At 47.3% G+C, this 13,581-nt stretch overlaps 1 protein-coding gene across 1 annotated transcript; it reads right to left on the minus strand.

The window, feature by feature from the left end:
* Window positions 1-640: 640 nt before the first annotated feature.
* Window positions 641-3,468, minus strand: LOC149273383 (sulfotransferase 6B1-like). The gene is made up of 6 exons (XM_089506401.1): window positions 3,330-3,468; window positions 2,893-3,077; window positions 2,441-2,567; window positions 1,458-1,552; window positions 877-1,063; window positions 641-759 (listed from the first exon to the last, which is right to left on the minus strand). Exons 1-6 carry the CDS (start codon window positions 3,466-3,468, stop codon window positions 641-643), a joined length of 852 nt encoding a protein of 283 aa, XP_089362527.1.
* Window positions 3,469-13,581: the final 10,113 nt, after the last annotated feature.

Here is a 13,581-nt window from a genome sequence, read left to right on the forward strand (position 1 = left end):
AAAATTAGATTCGGGGCAAAAACCATGAATGTTGTGAACGGCCAGCCCTCCCTGCGAGTGTCACAGTGACGGGGTCCGACGGCGCTCAAACCGATGAAAAGGTCACAAAACACCATTTAAATTACTGCATTTATTTAATGGGCAAGATAACAGAATAAAAAACCTCAATTATAACACCGCTCCGCATATTCGCTATTTACAGAGGATTCCTTCCGCTGCCTTACTACAGGAGAAAAGGGGGGGGGGGGGCGATTTTCACCTAAACAGTGACCCTATGGGCCGTCGTATTTACATTACAAAAGAAAAAAACATCTAATCCTTATTTCCTTTTAAACCCTTTTCTTAATAAATCAGACTTGGGGAACAATTGTTACAAATCTCAGCTTTGTCTTCATGCTGTAACGTGCGGCCCCCGGGGGGCTTCTGCGCAGGACCCTTATCTACTAAGTAAAAAGACTACATTGTAACGAAGGGACGTTATAGTAAATCTGGGCTCGCCCCCCCTATATATCTCCAATAACCCCTTATATTCACAGATTACTGCACAATACAGTGTATCCCCCGCCGGGTTCTTCTGCGGGAGGACGTCCCGCCGGGTTTCGGTTGCCTTGTAACATATTAACAGATGGTGCTTCTGCGTTCAGTTGTCGTAATGGATGCACTTCGCCAGCGTGCTGGAATCCATCTTTGTTTGGTACATCTCGTCAAAGAGGCGATTCTGCCTGTTGGAGAAATAATTCTTCCAATCTCCAACGGTTCCTGGCAGGAGAGACGGGAGGAATGTGAGCAAAGCATGTTCTAAAGTAGTAGTAGAAGCAGCCCCTGGCGACTTATCGGTGATTGCATAACCCCCGGGGAGGGGTAAGACCCTCGTACCTTTCCGGAAGATCAGCCTCTTGTTGGAGGTCAGGCTGCACACCGTGTGGTTTGGGTCGCTTCGCTCTCGCTCCACGTTGCTCCTCATCTCGCTGAAAGACGTCTTCTTGCAGATCTCGCCGATTTCATTGTCGTTGATATTGATGCTGAGGAAGGAACTGATTTTCCTGATAGCTTTAGGGAGATCCTGAAGGGGAAATTGGTCACGTAGTTAAGTATTAATCCACGGATTTGGTAAAATTAAATGTCTGTATTTTATAAAATGTTATTAAAACCCTCGCTTTGGCTCTTGCTGAAGGTGGTGGTGGGGGGGGGGGCAGACACCTAAGGCAAAATGGGGTGGGGGGTCGCCCTCTGGAGTGATCAGGCCCCCCGGTGTGCGGCTGCTCGGTAGGGTTAGCCCCTTTACGCTACGTGCTGAGCCCTCCGCAGACTCCATTCCATAAATACGTCTCCGCCGGTACCGACGGCTTTTATCCTCTCCTTCTCTTTCTTTATCTTTTTTTTCCCCTTTCTTTTTTTCCTCTTTTGTTTCGCTGAGCGCGACTCGCCGGCTAATGCCCAATAATCGTAAAGCGTACCTTTTTCATGGCCTCGTAATACAGAAACAGCGTTGGCGTTTCGTTCCTGTGTTCCTCCCAACCCAAGATGTGATCGAACCAGGACCCGCAGACGACTGTGAACAGAGACAGACAGCTGTGAGGAAGACGTCGGATTCCCGCTGTGACTTTTGAGTGTTGGCTGTCGCCGGCAGAACGAGCCGACGGATTAAATGAATTGTTGCGCAATCTAAACAAAGCTTCTTTATCTCGAACGGCGTATTTCCTCCATCACCGGAGGAATGCGATAACCTAATCAATGACTCTCGTTTCCAGGGAAAGTTTATAGCGGACTCCTTGTCGATTTCACACTTTAACCTTATCTCCTTTATTCCTCCCCAGATAAAGCGATCAGCTATTAGTGATATAATCCAAGGATGGACTGAGATCGCGCGTTTGGTGGTGAAAGTCCAAAATCCCATGTTTAGGAATTGGGACCTTTGTGCGGATACGTTCACCCCTTTATCACCCCAATACCCCGAGATTAAGGGATTTATGGCAAACACCCGTTTCCTAGGAAACATATCCGGCGGCAACTCGTATTATTACAAGTTAGGGAAAGATCTCGGATTGTTATCTTTTTCCAGGTGGGGTAAATATTTAAGAACGATACGAAGGATACTTTGTATCTTCTGGGAGATGTTTGTCTGAATACCGGAAGAATATTCTGGATAAAATGTATATATTTGGTATGTTTTGGGAGCGGGGCGTTAAGATGAATTAAAAATATATTAAACGTGATACGTTGGAAATATCAGGAGATCCGTAACACTGAAGAGCAAATTTAGAACAGGTGGAAGCGGTGTTAAGTTGGAACATTGTGTTGTTGCTATGGCGACTGCTCCGTGATCACGGTTTAGATATATCCCGCAGTCTCCGCTTCTCTCCAGACGCTTGGCCAGAGTCAGATGATTTATTTTTGAATGATAAATAAATAATAAATATATAATAAAATCCGTTCCCACCTTCTCCGCGCAGAAACATCTCCAGGTACGTCGGCCACGCGTCGATGGTGGGCAGGTGGGGGTTTTCTCTGTAATAATGGAACAAGGAGACCGCTGTGTCCTTTGGGTTCCTAATGATATAAATAGCCTAAAAAAATAAAAAAATTTTTTTTTTTTTTTAAATGAAGAGCGGCTCCCACGTGCAACGAAAGAAAACCCCCATTTCTAAACGTTTTCTAAACTCTGATTATTTCTAAATAACAGTTTCTTTGTTTCTAAAAGAATAATAAGCAGGGAAAAAAAACCATTACAGATAGAAAGAAGACTGATTAAGGTTCGAGTCTTTACAGCAGGAGAAACGGGCAACTAGCGGGGGCCGGATGGGGCCGATCTGCTGGCAGGTTCTGGTTTTCTAATGATGTTAGGGTTCTTGCAATGTCCTGTAGGTCTATGTGCCCCCCCGCGCCCTATACCTTGCATTTCTTGACCTTGAAGTCCGTGGGCAGCATGTCGTAGCTCAGGTGAGTGGGGATGATCCGCTTGGAGTTGATGTTACTCAGTTCTTCCAGTTTTGACAGATCCCCGAACTCGATGGGGGCCGTCAGGGACACTTTAGACGGATACAGATGCTTCATGATTTCCGCCAGCCAATGGGTGCCTGGGGGAAAAATCACCGTTAATCACAAAATATATCAATCGCGAGCCGCCATGTAACACTGTCCGATACTCCATGCCTGTACAAACAGGACCCTCGGGGCGGCCCTGTGGACCCTCGCCTCCTTAATCAAAGACCCTCACGCCCCAAACACTCTATGGGATTATTTGCCAGGAATAGGTGATTAACCCCAAAAAATCTAAATAAATTCATAGAATTCTCCCGGCGTTTCATGAAATCTCCACAAATATTCACCGGATTTGGGGTAGGAAACCAGAAGGAGGTCGTCGTCTCTGGCCTGGAAGGTGTTGAGGGATCTCAGGAGCTCCGGGGCCGAGCGGGCCGTGAAGGGGATGCCGTTGAAGACGTGGATGAGGCTGGATGAGGCGGACATGTTGAGGCTGGATCCTCCGTCCCGCTGAGATGTCTCGGTGCTGACAGAGCCTCTCTTTATATAGCGAGATGCGTTGGCATCCGATAGTCGGACCTTTCCTGCTATTGATTACAAACAAAGCTTATCTCCAGCTTTATGGTTTTTTTATAACTTTCCTGATTAATGACTGAATGACTTTGGAAGTGAAGCAGCGGTTATATAACCCCGGCATGAGCGAGGGCCGCCGGGAACCTAATAACCCCGTCCTCTCCCCTTATCTCCCCCGAGTGGAATAATTACCCCGGGAATGAGAGGGCTCCGCTCGCCGGACGCAGCTCGTATGATGCGCTAATTAGCTGTGTCATGCCGCGCTCAGCAAACTCATTTCCCATTTACATTCATTTCCCACCAATTCCACGACGCCACGTCGGTCTCCTGTCTGTATCTGCTTCGGCCCCGCGGACTGGGTTCGGACTGGGTTTAACTGGTGATACCAGCAAGACATAAATCCGAAGATATTACGTTAAATTATGTTCCCAATGACATTAATGACCTCAGGGCGGCCCCTAATCCAATCCAAAGGACCCCGGAGGTGCAGGAATAATCCACGTAGGGGCAGATGGGTATCAGTGGGCCCTAAAACCTGCTGTAGGGGGGCTCCTGAGGCGGACATCATAACCTGTACCATAGAATATCAGGGGGATCCGTAAGTGGAACCTCAAGCCCCCCACGTAATGGTTACGCAACTTCCCGCAAAGAGAGACCACGACAGTCTTATGTATGGATCTACTGGACAATCCTTGAGAGGAGAGACGAGACGGAATGGAGAGCAGAGAGAAAAGGAAAGAGAAGAGATACGAGAGAGGATGGAATGAAAAAAGAGAGTGTAGGAAACAGAACGAGAAAAAAGCAGAGAAGATAAAAATGAGATGAGAGAGAAGGGAGTGAGAAAAGGAGAAAAAAGGAGAGGAGAAAAAAGGAGAGGAGAAGGGAACAGTGGCGTCGGCAGGGGGGGGCCAGAGGGGGCCATGGCCCCCCCTAAATCATGCTGTGCCCCCCGGTGTGCCCCCCCAATTGAAACGCCGTCTTTTTTTTTTTTTTTTTTATAGATCCGGAGGAGAGAGAGAGAGGCGCCGAGCGGTCGCTGAGGAATAAGTTCTCAGCGACCGTTCGGCGCCTCTCACTCTTTTCCGCGACCGCGAGGCCTCTGCCTTGGTCGCAGTGCCGGCATTTCAAGCCGAGCGCCGGTATATGATGTCATATCCGGCGCTCAGCAATGAAGCCGCGAACACTGCGGCAGAACCAGGAAGACAGAGACCTCGCGATCCCGCCGCTGGACTTCTACAAACCCAAGGTAAGTGAACTTCAAAGGGGGGGGGGAGGGTAGAAAGTTAGGAGGGGGTTAGAGAGTGAAAAGAGGTAGATAGGAAGTGAGAAGAGGTAGATAGGGATACATTGGGAGGGAGAGAGGGGGTAGATAGGATAGATTGGGAGGGAGAGGGGGGTAGTTAGGATAGATTGGGAGGGAGAGGGGGTAGTTAGGATAGATTGGGAGGGAGAGGGGGTAGTTAGGATAGATTGGGAGGGAGAGGGGGTAGTTAGGATAGATTGGGAGGGAGAGGGGGTAGTTAGGATAGTTTGGGAGGGAGAGGGAGATATTAACATATATTGGCAGCAGGGGCTAATATTAATATTAATTGGCAGCAGGGTCTAGTATTTATATTCATATTGGCAGCAGGGTCTAGTATTTATATATATATATCGGCAGCAGGGGCTAATATTAATATATATTGGCTGCAGGGGCTAAGTTTATATATATATTGGCTGCAGGGACTAATAATATATATTGGCAGTAGGGGCTAATATTAATATATACTGGTAGCAGGGTCAAATATTAATATATATCGGCAGCAGGGTATAATTTTTATGTATATCGGCAGCAAGGTATAATATAAGTATATATCCGCAGCAGGGGCTAATATCAATATATATCCGCAGCAGGGGTTAATATTAATATATATCAGAAGCAGGGTGTAATATTTCTATATATTGTCATCAGCAGGGGCTAATATTAAAGAATGAGAAATAACTGCCTAACGTGTGTGTATATGTGTGTATATATATATATATATATATATATAGTGTATATGTACCGTTTTATAATTGGCCCCCATACTTTGGTTCCTGGCCCCCCATGTGCCCCCCCTAAATATGAAAGCTGGAGACGCCACTGGAAGGGAATGACAAATAACGTCATTAAAAAACCATTCTTACTCTTATAGCGAGCGTCACGGCCGGGATAAAGTAACCCAAACCCGATAACCCCTTACGTTTCCCTTATCTCCCCCCAAGTAAAACAATTACCGGTATCTTAATACCGAGAATGACGCGGCTGGTGACGGCTCCATTCGCTGGACTCGGTTTATGTGAGGACAGGAGAGAGGATAATGACAGAGAAAAGAGAGAGAAGAGAGAAATAAGGAGAGCCAAAAAAGGAGAGAAGAGAGCAAAAAAAGGAGAGAAGAGAGAAACGAAGAGAGCAAAAACAGGAGAGAAGAAAGATAAGAGAAAGGATAAAGAAGAGAGGAGAGAACAGAGAGGATGGAATGAAAAAAGAGGAGAGAGGAGGAAACAGCAGAGGAGAAAGAATAGAGAGAGCAGAGAAGAGAAAAAAGGTGAGAGAGAAGGGGGTAAGCGAGGGAAGGAGGGAAGAGAAGAAAGGAGAGTAGAGGGGAACACGTCCGCCATCTTTATCCATGAGCGACAGAACCTGTCCATAAACGTATTCAGTTTGCAAGCTTAGTGTGTTGGTATGTAGTTGCCGGTAACGCACTCCTCTCCCCGTCTCTTCTCTCCTCCATCCCTCTCTCTTCTCTCCCCAAGCCGGACATTTTGAGACCCCTCCGTCTTTCCTGATCATTTTTCTCCTGGAAACCGTTCCCCATTTTAGTCGCTTCGTGTGAATTTTCTCCAGGATGTTGATATCCTGCAGATGGGCTCTCCAGCACTGTAACCACTACTCTAGGTGAGGTCTGACCACTGATGCGTAAAGGGGCAGAACCCCCTCCCTGGTTTGCCCCCGCAAAGTTTTTTTTTTTACTCTTTAAAGCTTTTCCTGATCATTTGGCTATAAATTCTGATATGTGACATCATAAAACTAAACGCCAACACAGATTGTGACATCATTGGAAGTTCCGGGTCGTCGGCTGTGCAGGAAATGGTGGGAATTATTACTTTATCGACGGATGATTAATGAGATAACCAGAGTCCGGGGCGAGGAGCAGATTGAGAAATGAAGCCGAGGGGCCGGAGAGAAGGGAGATGGAAGCGCAGCCAGCGGGAGACGTTTATTCCTCAGAGGCCGCAACGCGTTTCACCGCGTGCAGGAAATGAAATGCTGCCGAGTTATTTATTAAGCTCTGATGCGCCGGCGATGCCAGAATAGTGTAATTATTGGACTTTGGCCTCAAATTGTTTTGTTTGAAATTGTGCAAATTTGGAATTCTCAATAAGGAAGTTTTCACAATCGACCTAATTACTGCGCGCGGTCGGGGGGGCAGAGGAGGCAAAGGGGGGGGCAAGAGAGGTCAGGGGGGCCAAAGGAGGCAAAGGGGTGCCAAGAGAGGATGGGGGGGGAAAGAGAGGCCAAGGCAGGCCAACCGATCTTAATTAAAAATGAAACCTCCAGCTCATCGCAGATGATTTTTATGACGATAGACGGGACGGATGCCCCGGATTTATTACCCGCTGTAACCATGAAGAGCATGTAGAGACGCTGACACGTCGGCTGCACACGTATGATCCGGTCCAGCGCGTCACGGAGTATATGAAGAGATTTAGCCTTAGGGAAACGGGACGGCGCTGCCGGTACTAATCCCACTGGCTTTCAGTAACGACCCGACTAGTCGCCCGTTTCTCGTGCTGTAAAGACTCAAACCTTAATCAGTCGTTGGTCTCGTCTTAGATTCAGGAGCCGTATGTCTATCCCATGCATGTTTAATACCCTCGCTGTATTACCCTCTACCACCTCTGCTGGGAGGCTGCTCCACTGTGGAGGGGACAGTGGGTGGAAATTATCATGGCCAAGAGGGGGAATGCATTTCACGTCGGTTGCCCCGGGGCATGGATCTGAGTTCCGTCGCCCCGGTGAGTGTGGAAAGGATTAGAATCACAGCCCGATCTCTTCGGGGAAATATCACCTAAATGGGTCCCGGCCTCCCCATCCGCAAAATCTTTACATAACCTCAGAAATCTCTCCGACAAACGGGGGCAGGCAGAGGGTCCGGACGCGACTCCGGTGTCTGTGACGAGGACAGTGGGGCATTTAGTCAAACGCCCTCCCTGATACCCCCCCCAGATACTGTACTGTGTGACTAGGACAAAAGGGACTTACTGCCCTCCCAACGCCCGACTGAGCGCTCCTATTCTGCCCCGATATGGGGAAGATATCCTGAGGGTCCCCACAGTTAGGGGGTCTGTCTGTACCCTAAATATTCGCCTTTAGACGGAAACCAGAATCCGACACTCAGGAGTAATAATAATAATAATAATAAAGGAGTAATAATAATACTTATAATAATAAAAAACGATAATAATAATACACAGGAAGTAATAATACTACTGCTAAAAACAATAATAACATACAAATAATAATAATAATAATAAAGATAATAAGACACAGGAAGTAATAATAATATTTATAATAATAAAAAACGATAATAATAATAATACACAGGAAGTAATAATACTACTGCTAAAAACAATAATAACATACAAATAATAATAATAATAATAAAGATAATAAGACACAGGAAGCAATAATAATACTTAGAATAATAATAAAAAAACAACAAAAATAATAATAATAATAAATAATACTAATAATAAAAATAATAAAAAAACAACAAAAATAATAATAATAAATACTAATAATAATAGTAATAATAATACTTGTAATAATGAAAAACACAAATAATACGTTATTTTATTAATAATAATAATACGAACACTAATAATAACAGTGATAATAAACAGATGACGGGGCGATCCTCTATATGTTGAATGTATATTCGGATGGGGCAATCGTGGCAGCTTTATGTTCTAAGAAGGTTTTATGGCTCCTGATTAGCTTATCCGAAGCTCTGGACCAGTCCTGTTATCTAGGCTATTAGCAGCTATTATCAGTGTTTATTTCTCCTTAGTGACAGACGCCATAACAGGGCTTTTCTATAAGGTATTTGCAGCAATCAGAGGGTATAATAACCGAGTTATCTCGTCCCCTCCACCTGAACACAAAGTTCGAGAGAGAAACGGCGCGTATAGATTATGGAGGACGGTAATATTTTTATTATTATTTATTGGTTTCTATAGCACTACCATATCCCGCAGCGCTGTACAATGCATCATTTTGCCTGGCGCTTTTTATTGGTATCATTTATCCGTGAAGCCCTTGGGGGGCACTGCCTGAGCGGCGGGCTTCAGTTCCCATTTACGGACTATGAATCCCATCAGCCCTGGACTGGCAGACAAGCCAAGCAAACGCCTGCTGGACGGCCCCCGACCTTAAAGTGCCAGGGCCGCTTTGTCATGGATGCCAGCCTCATGTTTAAGCAGAGCACTGCGGGGTTAAAAAAAAAACTATAATAAGGGCCCCGGGGCGATGAGGTTTAGTCCATTGTACTGCGCTGCAGAATATGTTGGCACTATATAAATCAATAAATAATAATTCATCAGAAACGCGCGCCATCCGGTGCCGTATGAAGGGAGACCCCCAGGGGGCGCCAGCGTCCCGCAGAGTGACAAAGGGACAAAGAAACCTCTGCATTGCAGCTTCAGACTCCGGTGGGGGGGGTTATATAGAGCTCGGTGCGCTATATACCTACCCCTCAGGGAATCAAATACCCCTCAGTGACTCAAATACCCCCCGGCCCGGTCTGTGTAGGGGGGAACATTTCACGATTTCACGATTTCAGACTATTAATCAGCGATTATTCATGGAGTCGAGATTTTATTTCTCTCCGTATTTAGTGATGTTGGGATTTATAACCTCCGACCCCCCAAGAAACCGGTCAATAATCAATTCCTTAATGGATGCGGGCGATAAATCCTCCATCTGCCGCATAGAACACAGCCCAACCCCCATCACCCTCAGGCAGCTATATATTATTTGTGTGGATGACGCATTCTGGGTTCCTCTTTGTTTTTGGACAATCGGCAAATTTCATTAAAATGAAAATTCAGGCGAATCCGAAGGCGAGAATCTAATTTGGAAGAAAAAAATACAGCCGGCATCCTGAAGAACCCGAAAAGAAGGGAATTTTCTGTGAATTAACCAAAAAGGGGAAAAAATACACAAAATCTGCAAAACAAAACACGCGTGTAACATACAAACTCGGCATTCGCATGTCAGGTTTTTTTTCCGCCCCGGACCCCCGAAGATCTGCCTGAAGCCCATTTTACAAACGTTACCTCGGTATGAGATATTTCTGTAATACCGCGATGTTATTTTATAGCCCAGAACACTCAATTCAGCAAATTAAAGGCATTTTCACCCCTCCGGGACCCCGACCAGGAAGTGTTTTATCCCAATTGCCATTTACATTCAAATAGGTGATAAAGTTACCCCCCCTAGCCCTGCCTGAAGCCCCCCACGGGGTACCACCAGCTGAGAAGCCCCGCCATCATTCATTTAATTTACATGACATTTATATGGCGCCAACAGATTCCGTAGCGCTGTTACCACAGAGTCAGAATAAATTAAAATCAAACACAATAACAAAACGGAAAAAAAAGAAGAGCTCCCTGCCCCCAGGAGCTTACAATCTAGTCGGTGGTTGAGGGGGAAGTGAAACAGCAGGAGAGAAGGAAGCGGATCCCGTTCCCCGGGCTTCCTGCCGCCGCATCCTCCGGGGTCTTTGTCTGACGTTTTCCTTCCACCTCGACACCAAATTTCCAGCTAATTAGTGAAAAAGACAAAAAAGCAGCAGGAAAACAGTAAAGAATCTTCAAAGGTGTTAAGAGACGCATTGTACAGCGCTGCGGAGTATGACGGCGATATATAAATAATAATAACACACATTGTACAGCGCTGCGGAGTATGACGGCGATATATAAATAATAATAACACACATTGTACAGCGCTGCGGAGTATGACGGCGATATATAAATAATAATAACACACATTGTACAGCGCTGCGCAGTATGACGGCGATATATAAATAATAATAATAACACATTGTACAGCACTGCGGAGTATGACGGCGATATATAAATAATAACACACATTGTACAGCGCTGCGGAGTATGACGGCGATCTATAAATAATAATAACACACACTGTACAGCGCTGCGGAGTATGACGGCGATATATAAATAATAATAACACATTGTACAGCGCTGCGGAGTATGACGGCGATATATAAATAATAATAACACACATTGTACAGCGCTGCGGAATATGACGGCGATATATAAATAATAATAACACATTGTACAGCGCTGCGGAGTATGACGGCGATATATAAATAATAATAACACACATTGTACAGCGCTGCGGAGTATGACGGCGATATATAAATGATAATAACACACATTGTACAGCGCTGCGGAGTATGACGGCGATATATAAATAATAATTACAGAGCGGGATGCGAGAAGGAAATGGATTTCAGGGGAGGAATAAGACGTTCGGAGAGCAGATGGTTTGGGAGATAATAAAAATAAAAAATAGAGGATTTCAAGAACATCGCGGCTTATTTACTAATAATACAAAAACTTGTAAGAAACAGGCGGTTTGGGTCTAAAATCCTCTTCATAAAACCGTTAATTAAAAAACGGTCCGGCCGGAACAGGACACGGAAAAAATTATTCCTGTAAAGGGAGGGAGAGGGACCCTGAACAGAGCGGCTGTACGGCGGGGTTACGACGTCCCCCAAAAATAAAACCCGGGGGGGGGGCGTGTCCGGCTGCCGCCTAAGATGGCCGCATGAGCTAGTTGCTCCGCCGCCGCCCGCGCAATTCTACAGCTCCATCACAGCCTTTCCGCCATGAGACGCTCCAAGAAGACGGGTACCGACCCCTCAACTCCAAGGGATCGTTCCAGGCCGTCCTCTTCATCCCTTCGGGAGTATTTTCGTACCCCGGCAGACCTGGCTTCACAGGCCTCAGACGACCACGAGGCCGCCTCTCCTGCCAGCACATCCTCTGCGGATGACCCGACAGCGCCAACACACTTACCCTCGGGGCCACATCCACCTGAGGTTCTGCAACTTTTCTCCTCGGCTCCCTGGAAGACGGATTTCTCTCTGCTCATTACTGAGCTTAAGCAGGTTGTCCGGGATGAGGTGTCAGCGCTTCGCAGTGACTTGTCCTCCTTGGAAACGAGGGTGCAGGCCCTGGGAGAGGGGAAGGCCCATCAGCACGCTACTAACGCTGCTCTTCAACATGTGAGTGACCGTCATACACACTATTTGCGGGAACTGCGTCGCCGGATTGAGGACTTAGATAACCGGGGCCGGAGACATGACTGCTTAGACCCAAGACACCACACCAAGCATGACCAAAGCCCACATCCACACCCAAAGAGAAGACGACTTTTCTTAAATTATATTTATTAAACATCATGAACCAGCACATTGTAACCATAAACATAATCATCCTGCCAGCTGTCGACAGGCAGATACCCCAAACATTACCAAGAGCTCTCGTTCTGGGTACCATCAGCCTCCGCAGAACTCGTCTCCCCAAGTCTTCTTTATACACCGGATATCCAAGCAAAGGTGCTGCCCATGACTTCCCGCTGTGACTAAAAGAAAAACCGACACCAGCACAGGAACAAAGATCACAACAAATACAGAAAAACAGGGGAGGGTGGGAGGGAAGCTCGTCCAGAGTGTCAAATGACTGAAGGTCAGAATAAGGAAAGTTTCCCCTTTATTCCTCCCCAGTACATTAAAGCAACAATGTTGCAACCCATATCCTGAACCGGACCATGAACTACTGACCCCAGACAGGGGGACAGCAGTCATGTTCCCCCTTCCTGACCGTCCAGGGGGGCCCTGAACATACGAGTGAGAGGAGTGCCTGAGTCTGATGCCCCTGAGGATGTCTTTACCCTCCTTACAGGTCTGTTCAATGGCCTTCTCGGACGTGCTTCTGATGCCCCTGTGCCCATGGATCGTGCCCATCGGGCCCTTCGCCCTCGTGGTGGCCCGGGGACCCCCCCGAGAGACATCATCTGCCACCTGTCAGACTTCCGTCTGAAAGAAGCTATCATGACTCGCGCGAGGGAGGTGGGGACCTGGCCGCTGCAGGACCACCAGGTGTTGTTCTATCACGACCTGTCGGACCTGACCCTACAAGCGAGACGGGCTCTTCGCCCCCTGACGGCGGAATTGCAGAGGCTGAGCATCCCGTACCGCTGGGGTCACCCCTTCGCTTTGGTGATCAGACACGACAACCAGTCTCTTACCGTCAAGCACCACCGCGATGTCCACGACGTCCTACGACTTCTTGGCCTCCCAGATATCCAGGTTTCGGACTGGGCAGATATGGACGCTGCCCCGGCTCCTCTGCTTCGCAGACGCGACCGGCCTGCGTCCTCCCGGCGCCGCACCCCCACTGATCATCCGGCACACCTGTCGAGTGTTCTGGCTTCTCGCCGCCTGGGGGACATTGAGGAATGAGTGCCTCTCTCCCTCATCACTACTGAGTGTCTGCCTGGAGTGTGGGTTGTTTTTTTTTTGTTTTTTTTTTTTATTTTTATTTAATATATATATAGGTCTACGTGGCTCTTCGCTGGTCCTGGGCCCCCAGCCCCCACGTAGTTTTGCTTTGGCTCCCTTTCTCCACTCGCCCTGCGGGAACTACTGCCGGCTTGGTGTTGCGCTGCACTGAGGTGGCGGAGGGGATCATCCTTCGGCTCGCGGCTCCCTGTGACGTCTGCGCTGAGACTCTGTGCTTCCCAACCTTTGCGGCTTCTTCGCCTGCTCCACCACACCTCGGAGGGATTTCCCGGGTCCCTTTACCTCTGCGGACTCCATCACCCTGCTCAGTCTCCTGGACTCATTGCTCCGCTCTCCGGCTCGGTATTTATCTTGTTCCCCATGACCTGTCTATGGTTCGGCATCTCATTTT

Source organism: Sceloporus occidentalis, unplaced genomic scaffold (assembly GCF_023333645.1).
Source record: "Sceloporus occidentalis isolate IW3139 unplaced genomic scaffold, rSceOcc1.0.p SCAF_382, whole genome shotgun sequence".
Taxonomy (NCBI): Eukaryota; Metazoa; Chordata; class Lepidosauria; order Squamata; family Phrynosomatidae; genus Sceloporus; species Sceloporus occidentalis.

Coding starts and splice junctions, on each gene's coding strand:
- LOC149273383 (XM_089506401.1), bottom strand. CDS start 3,468: ATGTCCGCCTCATCCAGCCTCATCCACGTCTTCAACGGCATCCCCTTC. Junction 1,553..2,440: donor GATGTTTCTGCGCGGAGAAG/GTGGGAACGGAT, acceptor CTCTGTTCACAG/TCGTCTGCGGGTCCTGGTTC. Junction 1,064..1,457: donor ATTACGAGGCCATGAAAAAG/GTACGCTTTACG, acceptor TTTCCCCTTCAG/GATCTCCCTAAAGCTATCAG.